Here is a 9865-nt window from a genome sequence, read left to right on the forward strand (position 1 = left end):
GAAGCACAGAAAAGCCAAAGAAGAAGAATTCAAGATACTAAAGAGCTGAACAGAAGATTTCAAAAGGCAGCGTGGGATGACAAAGTAAAATATTACAATGAAATGTGCAAGGAGTTGGAGTCAGAAAATAAAAAAGGCCAAACTCGCTCAGCATTTCCAAAGCTCAAGGGACAAATTCAAACCTCGAGTTGCTATAATTAAGGATACTTTAGGCAGAATATTAAATGATCCAGGAAGTATTAAAAGAAGATGAAAAGAATATACGGAGTCTAAAGGAATTGGCAGACACAGAAGAATTTAATGAAACAACATATGAGCAAGAGCCTATGGGGAATAAACTAGTAGAAAATTTTAAAAACACAAAAGAAAACAAAAAAGATACTGATAAAAATTTTAAAAACACAAAAGAAAACAAAAAAGATACTGATACATAAAACAACAGCAGCAATATATAGAAATAAAAATGTTCAACAATAGATAAATAAATATAGTATGTTGTATTTGTTGATAAGTGCCGTCAAGTCGTAGATGACGTATAGTGACCTTATGAATGGAAGACCCGAACACTTGTATAACTTTCATTGTTTCTCCAAGTTCATAGAATTTCCGGAGGCAAGCTATTTGAGAAGTGGATGCCACTCCTGCTTCCAAGCTTGTTTTAATCGGGGAGCTCCACCAAACACTGTCCACCACGGGTAACCATTATCACATTTGACAACATCAGTATATAAAGTAAAAAAAAAACAAAACAAAGCAAAAACAACTAGACCTACTAGAAGAACAGAGAATATCAACAGAGAACTACCAGAAATACTAGCTGGGTTTGGAAGAGGTTGTGGCACTAGAGACATTATCACCAATGTCAGATGGATCTTGGCAGAAAGCAAAGAGTACCAGAGGTTTGTCTGTGTTTCATTGATTATGCAAAGGTATTTAACTGTGTGGATCACAACAAATTGTGGCTAACCTAGAGAAGAAAGAGAATCCTGGAACACTTGATTGTGCTCATGTGAAACTTATACAGGGAACAGGAAACAGTCATCAGAACAGAGCAAGGAAACATGCATTCATGGTTCAAAATCAGGAAAGGAGTGCATCAGAGATATGTTTGATCTCCATACCTTTTCAATCTGCATGCAGAGCAGATCATTCAGGGGTCTGCATGAGGAGGAATGTGGCATCAGGATTGGAAGAAGACTCAACAACCTATGTTATTCAGATGGCACAACCTTGCAACCTATGTTATTCAGATGGCACAACCTTGCTTGTTTAAATTGAGGAGTACCTGAAGAGCTTGCTGCAGAAGATAAAGGACTGTAGTCTTTAATATGGATTGAAGCTCAACATCAAGAAAACAAAGATTCTCACCACTGGGCCAATTTGCAACACCATGACAGACAGAGAAGTGATTGAGGTTGTTAACAATTACAGCGTGCTCGGCTCTGCAATCAACACTCTTAATTAACATCAGCAGTCAGAAAATCAAAAGATGAATTACACTGGGAAAATCTGCTCTCCTGGAGTTCTCCAGAGTGCTAAGAAGAAACTATGTCAGTCCAGAGACTAAGGTGTGCCTGACCCAGACCATGGTCTTTGCAATTGCTTGCTATATATCAGAAAGCTGGACAATGACTAAGGATGACAGAAGAAGAATTGTATATCTTTGAGTTCTTTTTCTGGAGAAGAGTCTTGAACATATTGTGGACTGCCAAGAAAACAAATAGGTCTGTCTTGCAGAGGGTGAAACCAAGTTTCTCCTTGGAGGCTGGGATTTTGAAGCTCCGTCTCACATACTTTGGGCACATGGAGAGACTGGTCCTTGGAGAAGGACATCATGCTTGGAAGGGTGGACGGAGAGTGCAGGAGAGGAAGATCCCGGATGAGATGGATTGATACAGTAACTGAAGTAATGGAGGTAGGTGTGTTGGAATCAGTGAGACTGGCCAGGACAGGACAGGCTTTTAGGGTCTCTATGAGTCTGAGATGACTCAACAGCACATAACAACAATATATAACCCCTTCCACAATTTGATCCCTCTACCTTTGAACACCTCCAATATCTGGCTCCTACAAAAATCTGATCCCCTCTAGCTCCAGGGGAGCTCTGGTGGCCTAGTGGCAAGAAGCTGCACTGAAATCCCAAAAGGCATGTAGTTCAAATCCACCAGCTACTCTGTGGGAGAAAAATGGACACTCTCTTGTAGGATTAACTGTCTCTGAGAACCCTCTGGAGTGTCAGCAATGGGTCAGTTCTGACTAATGGTACAAAACAATAACAACCAACATCCAGTGCCCACCTCTGATGCCCTCCATCTGACCCCCTCTAATGTCTGATTTGACTCCCTCCAATATTTGACACCCACCAGCATTTGAATTCCTCCAACACCTGATGCCCTCCAGTATCTAAACCCTTCCAACATCTGATGCCTGCCAACATCTTATCTCCTACAACATTTGGCCCCCTCCAACTTCTGACCCCTCTGCCATCTGATGCCCTTCAATATCTCATGCCCTCCATCAATATATGATGCCCACCAACATCTGACCTCCTCCAACATCTGATGCCCTCATACATCTTATCCCCTTCAACATTTGACCCCCTCCAACATCTGGCACCCACCAACATCTTACCTCCTCTAGCATCTGATGCCCTCCAACATCTGACCCCCTCCAATATCTGACACCATCAACATCTGATTCCTTCCAACATCTGACCCCCTCCAACATCTGATCTCCTCCAACGTCTGATGCAATCCTACATCTGATTCCCACCAACAACTTATACCCACTAACGTTTGACCCCTTCCAACTTCTGAACTCCAACATCTGATGCCTACCAACAGTTGATACCTTCCAACATCTGACATCACCAACATCTGACTCCCTCCAATGTCTGACCCTCTCCAACAAATGATGCCCTCCACCATCTGACCTCTTCTTCCAACATGACACCATTTAACATCTGACACCCCCCAACATCTGACGCCCTGCTACATCTGATCCCCTTCAACATCTGATACCTTCCTACATCCCACACCCACCAACATCTTATCCTCTCCAACATTTGATCTCTTCCAACTTCTGACCCCCTCCAACATCTGACGCCCTCCAACATCTGACACCCTCCAACATCTGATGACCTCATCATCTTATCCCTTCCAACATATGAACCTCTCCTATACGCAACTTCCTCCAACATCTGATCTCCTCCAACATCTGACAATGTCCAAATAGTGGCCTTATTCAACGCCTCATCTTCTACAACATTGGAACATCTGACTCCCACAAAATTCTGATCCCCTTCCAAACATATGACTTACTTAAAAATCTGATCTCTCTATCTTTGTGCCCCTCCAACATCTGATCCTCTCAACACCTGATCTCAATGCCCAACATGTAATCTCCTCCAACATCTCACTCTCTCCAACATCTGATGCCTTCCAACTCCTGATTCACCCCAACATCTGATACTCTAAAACTTTAACTTCAAACATCTAATCATGTAAAAAATCTGACACCCTCCAATATCTGACCATGTCTGACATCTGACCATATCCAATATCTGTTTTCACCCAACACCTAACCCTGTCCAAAATCTGACCGCCTCCTACACCTCGTCCCTTCCATCTTTGATTCACTCCAGCATCTGACATGTTCAACATTTGATTCCCACTAAATCTGAGTCCCTCCAACCTCTAACCCCTTACAATATCTGATCCCTTCCAACAGCTGACCTCCTCTAACATCTGACACCTTCCAACATTGAATCCCTCCAAAATCTGATTCTCTCCAATTTCTGATCATGCCTAACAGCTAAAATTTGACCATGTCCAACAATTGATCCCCTCCAACTTCTGATCTTCTATCCATCTGATCATGTCCAACATCTGATCACATTCAACATTTTATTCTGATTCATTTAAATCTGATTCTCTTCAATATCGGATCACGCCCAACAGCTAATATTTGACCCTGTCCAACCATTGACCCACTCCAACTTCTGATTTTCCATCTATTTGACCATGTCCAACGTCCGACCACATTCAACATTTTATTCCATCCAACATCTCACCAAATCTAGAATCTGACCCCTTTCAACATCTGATCCCTTCCCAAATCTAACATATAAAATAACTGATCTCCTCTAACATCTGATCCCTTCTAATATCTGATCTCCACTAACACCTAACCTTCTCCAACATCTGACTCCATAAAATATCTGATCCTCTTCAACATCTAACCCATGCCAACATCTGACAGTATCCAATATCTGGTGCTCTATCACATCTAGTTCCTACCAATGTCTGATCCTTTCAAATATCTGATTCTAACATCTAACCTACCCCAATCTTACTCCCTCCACCATTTGAGCTTGGAGAATATCTCTTCACCTCCAACATAGATCACCTCCAAAATATGATCCCTTGCAATATCTGATCTTCTCCAACATCTGAAATGTCCAATATCTAATACCCTTCAACTTCTGTCATGTCCAACATCTCATCCCCTCCAACATCTGACTATACCCACCATCTGACATCACTCAACATCTGGTCCCCTTCAACTTTTAATCCTTCCAACATCTGACCATATATAACATTTCATTCATTCCAACATCTGACCATATCCTAACTTCTGATCCATCCAACATCTATCTGATGCCCTCCAACAATTGACCATATTCCTCATCTGACTCCATTCATCATCTCAACATGTCTCAAATATGGCCCTCTCCAATATCTGACATGTCCAACTAACATTATTCTCTCTAATATCTGAATTCCCACCAATATATTACCATCTATATATCTGATCTCCACCAGCGTCTGATTCCCTCCAACATCTAATTCTAACTTCTGATCTACTCCAATGTCTGACTCCCTTCAACATCTGACCCTTCTCAAACATCTGACCCCATGCATTGTCTAACTCCTTCTATTATATCCTTCCTCCATTTCCTTACCTCCAACATCTGATCACCTCAAAAATCTGGTCCCTTCCAACTTCTGACCCAATAAGAATCTGACTCCACCCACTGACCATGTGTAACATCTGATTTCCTCCAACACTTGACACTCTTCAACATCTAATCCCTCCAGCATTGACCCCCTCCAACATGTGATCCTTCCAATTTCTAATTTCCTCTGGTGTCTGATCATGTCCAATTGCTGTCCTCCTCCAACATCTGACCCCATTCTACATCTGAGCCACTCCCATTTATGATTCCCTCAACATAGGACCATGCCCAATATCTGACTCTTTCTTTCCAACATCTGACACCATCCAAAATCTGGCCCTTTCCAAAATCTGAACCCCTCCAACATCTGATCTCCAACATGCCCCTGGAACATCTGACCATGTCTGAAATCTGATCCCTTCCAGCATATGGTCCCCTCCAATATCTGATCCCCTCCAAAATCGGATCTAACTTCTGAACCTACCCAAAATCTGACTCCTACCAACATCTGATGCCTTCTAAAATATGGTATCATCAAATATCTGATCCCCATGCCCAATATGTGATCCCTTTCTAAAATCTCATCTTCTAGAACTAGCATCCCCTCTAATATCTGACCCACTCCAACATCTAGCCATGTCCAACATATATGTTCCCCTCCAAAATCTGATCCTGTAAATCCTCCACTTCCAATCTCTGATCCTCTCCAACATACTATGCCCTCCAATATCTGATCCTTTCCAAATCTGTCTCCCTCCAATATCTGATCACCTCACACTTATGACCCATTTCAACATCTGACCCGCAAAATCTCACTCCCACCAACATCTGATACCTCCATCATCTAAACCCTTTCAATATCTGACTACTGGATTAAAATAGCTCTGTTGTCAGTACAGCCACCAGGAAGGTTCAGACCTCCACTCATTATCCCTGAAATCCACATTTCCACAGAAAACCCAAATGGCAGCCCCCACATGGACAGACAGAAGGTGTGCCTCACTGTTTCTGCACTGGCTTTCTCCTCTTCCTGCCTGCATACAGGCACTCCCCCGGCGGGATCATCCTGGGCCTACGAGAGAAAGGAGCTGCGTTGGCACGTAGAGCACACACCTCAGGTTGCAACGCAGGAGCCACTTGGTGCTTGGCCTCTCAGGAGCACCTGGTGCCTGCTCCCACCCTCCTGGGACCCCACTGCGGTAGTTCGCAGAACATCACAGCAACCCCTTCTGATGATGTGGTGCACACCTTTGGTTGTGGTCAGAGAGCCACGGGCATCTCTCCCCAACTGTGACATCACATTCAACCTCACTGGGCCCCTCACAGGTTCAAGCATCCACCCAAGAGCCATCATGGCCCTGCGCTGGTCACCACACTCACACTTGGACAGTCTTTTTGGCACAGTGAGTGCAGGGCGATGGCATGCAGGGCTCAGGTTGGGGGTAGAGTGCACCCCAAAAGTGCTGAGTCAGTTGCAAGGAAGCATTCAAGCTGTCTCACCCTGTGGTCTCTGTGGCAGGACGTCTTCCCGTCTGTGGTCTTGTTCTTCTGGGCTAGCTGCTGCCTCTTCCCTATAAGGCCTCTCACCACGCTGCTACAGGCTCCATCTCAAACCCATGCCTGCTCTAAGCCTGGCTGGTTGCTGGCACTTATCAAACAATGGGGCCGGCACCAGCACATGCATCCAAGGGAGGCCACTGACCCCACCTTGCTGACACCCTCACCGAGGAGGGCATTGCCTTGGCAGCACATCAACCTGCCATGGTGCCTCCTTCTCACTTCCCTGTAATGACATCTTGTTGACTCTCAAGGAAGGACCATGTCAGCTCTGGTCAGTAGGAGTTGAAGAGATTATGTAGAGCACGGGCTCTAGTCTGAGAGGGAGCAGGCCCAGATGTGGTCCTTACACTTTGTAGAAAGTGCTTGAGATGTCAGAACAGTGTCACAGACACACTCCAAACACGAGAAACCCACTTCACACACAAAGACATGAGTGAAGAGCAAACGGACAGAAAATGATTCAGCAAGCAGGCATCAGGACAAAGCTGGAGTGTGTCACCAAACCAAGTGTGTATGAAGTGTTGAATTTAAAAACCAATCTGCTCTATGAACTTTGACCCAAATCACAATAAAAACTGAAGAAAAGGGAAAAAGCTGGGCTAACCACCATCAGCTGGTCAGAGAGGGACATGTCAGGTGCCACCAGGCAGGTTTCAACTCGCAGTGATCCCTGCATGGCCCTGCCCCGTCCTCACAGCCACTGTGGTGTTTGAGCCCATTGCTGCAGCTCCGTGTCAGTCCACCTCATTGACGGTTTTCCGCTTTTATGCTGACCCTCCATTTTTTTGTGTGTACTGACCCTCTATCATGTCCTTCTCTGGGGATTGGCATATTTATGAAAAACTATACTCAAACAAATATAGAAACCTAGAGGAAATGGACAAATACTTAGAAATTCACAACATACCTAAACTGACACAAACCGAAATTGAACACCTGAACAGACCCATTACAAAAGAAGAAATTGAACAGGTAAGAAAACAACTTCCAGCCCAAAAAAAAAGCCCTAGACCAGATGGTTTTACAAGTGAATTTTATCAAACATTCAGAAAAATATTGTCACCAATTCTAAATAAACTATTTCAGAAAATAGAAAAAGATGGAATTCTCCCAGATGCATTCTATGAAGCAAACATATCTTTTACATCAAAACCAAGTAAAGACACCACCAAAACAGAACACTATAGGCCAATATTTTTCATGAACATAGATGCAAAAATACTGAATAAAATCCTGGCCAATAGAATCCAAAAATAAAAACAATTCACCATAACCAAGTGGGATTCATAACAGGTATGCAAGGATGGTTCATCATAAGAAAAATAATCAGTGTGATTCATCACAATAACAAAGCAGAGAACAAGAACTACATGATCCTATCAATTGATGCAGAAAAGGCCTTTGACAAAATCCAACACACTTTCCTGACTAAAAAATTCAACAAAATGGTAATAGAGGGGAATTTCCTCAACATAGTAAAAAGTATATATGCAAAACCAAGAGCCAACATGTTCTCAATGGAGAGAGATTAAAAGCATTCTCTCTGAGAACAGGAACTAGGCAAGGATGCCCACTATCACCTCTCCTATTCAATAATGTATTGGAAGTCTTTGTGATAGCAATAAGACAAGAGAAGGAAATAAAAGGTATCTAAATTGGCAAAGAGGAGGTAAAATTATCTCTCTATGCAGATGATATGATAATATACTTAGAAAACCCTAAAGACTCGGCAAGAAAACTACTGGACATAGTTGACCAATTCAGCAAAGTGGCAGGATACAAGATCAACATACAAAAATCAGTTGGATTTCTCTACAGTGACAGAGAGAATACAGAGCTGGAGCTAAGAAAAAAATACCCATCTCAATAGCTAATCACAAGGTTAAACACTTGGGAATAAATCTAACTAGAAACACAAAGGATCTATTAAAAAAATTACAAAACATTACTTCCAGAAAAAAAAAGAGACCTGGAGAAATGGAAGAATATACCTTGCTCTTGGATAGAAAGACTCAGTTCTATGAAAATGACAATACTACCAAAGGCAATTTATACGTTCAATGCAATCCCAATACAAATACCAATTTTATTCTTCAATGAGATGGAAAAGGCATTCTCCAATTTCATTTGGAATGGAAAGATATATCAAATAAGCAAAGCACTCCTTAAAAAGATAAACAAGGTAGAAGGCATCTCACTCCCTGATTTCAAATCATATTACACTGCCATGGTAGTCAAGACAGTGTGGTACTGGTACAATGACAGACACATAGATCAATGGAATAGAATTGAGAACCCAGAAATCAGCCCATCTACCTATGGTCAACTGATTTTTGACAAGGAAATGAAATTAGTTAAGTGGGGAAATGGCAGCTTTTTAAACAAATCGTGTTTGGCAAAATTAGAAAACTATCTGCAGAAAACTTAAGCAAGACCCGCACTTTACACCATACCCCTAAAACATCTCAAAGTGGATCAAGGACCTAGGACTAAAACCAAGGACTATAAACTTCATTAGAGAAAAATTAGGAAGAACTTTAGAAGCCCCAATCCACAACATGAACAGTCTTCCAAGCATCCTGAAAATCCTACAACCAGGAGAGAATAAAATAGAGAATGGGACCTTCTAAGAATCAAATTCCTAAGCACATCAAAACAACTTCTTCAATAGGGTAAAAAGGTAAGCCACAGACTCTGAAAAAATATTTGGTAATGACATGTCTGATAAGAGACTTATATCTAGAATTTATAAAATACTCAAGCACCACAACAAGATAAAGGTAAACAACCCCATCACAAAATGGGAATAGGCTATGAACAGACACTTCAACAAAGAAGACATTCATATGGCAAACAAACACATGAAGAAAAGTCCAAAATCTCTAGCTCTAATAGAGATGCAAATCAAAACAACTATGAGATATAACCTCAGTAACAATAGCAAAATTCAACAGAGCCACAAACAACAAATGCTGGCGAGGTTGTGGAGAAACTTCAACCCTTATTCACTGTTGGTGGGAGTATAAAATGATGCAACCACTATGGAAGGCAGTATGGTGCTTTCTCAAAAAGTTGGAAATAGAAATATCATTTGACCCAGTAATTCCACTACTGGAAATATATCCTAAAGAAATCAGAACTGCCATGCAAGAAGATATATACACACTCATGTTTATTGCTGTGTTGTTCACAATTGTAAAGGGATGGAAACAATCCAAGTGCTCGTCAACAAACAAATGGCTAGAGAAGCTGTGGTATATTCACACAATGGAATAGTATGCAGCACTGAATAACAAGGAACTCAAAATATTATGCAAAATGGGTGACCCTGGAGGAGGACATTATGCT

General features: G+C 42.0%; 1 protein-coding gene across 1 annotated transcript in view; it reads right to left on the reverse strand.

Moving 5' to 3' along the window:
• The window catches only part of AHRR (aryl-hydrocarbon receptor repressor), a 120931-nt gene extending 114909 nt beyond the window's left edge, over nucleotides 1-6022 (reverse strand). The window contains exon 1 of the mRNA XM_006900174.1: nucleotides 5961-6022. Within this exon, the coding sequence (XP_006900236.1) occupies nucleotides 5961-6022 (62 nt within the window). The remainder of the gene's footprint in view (nucleotides 1-5960) is intronic.
• Nucleotides 6023-9865: the final 3843 nt, after the last annotated feature.

This window comes from Elephantulus edwardii, unplaced genomic scaffold (genome assembly GCF_000299155.1).
Source record: "Elephantulus edwardii isolate Elephantulus edwardi_28Jun2011 unplaced genomic scaffold, EleEdw1.0 scaffold00274, whole genome shotgun sequence".
Lineage (NCBI taxonomy): Eukaryota > Metazoa > Chordata > Mammalia > Macroscelidea > Macroscelididae > Elephantulus > Elephantulus edwardii.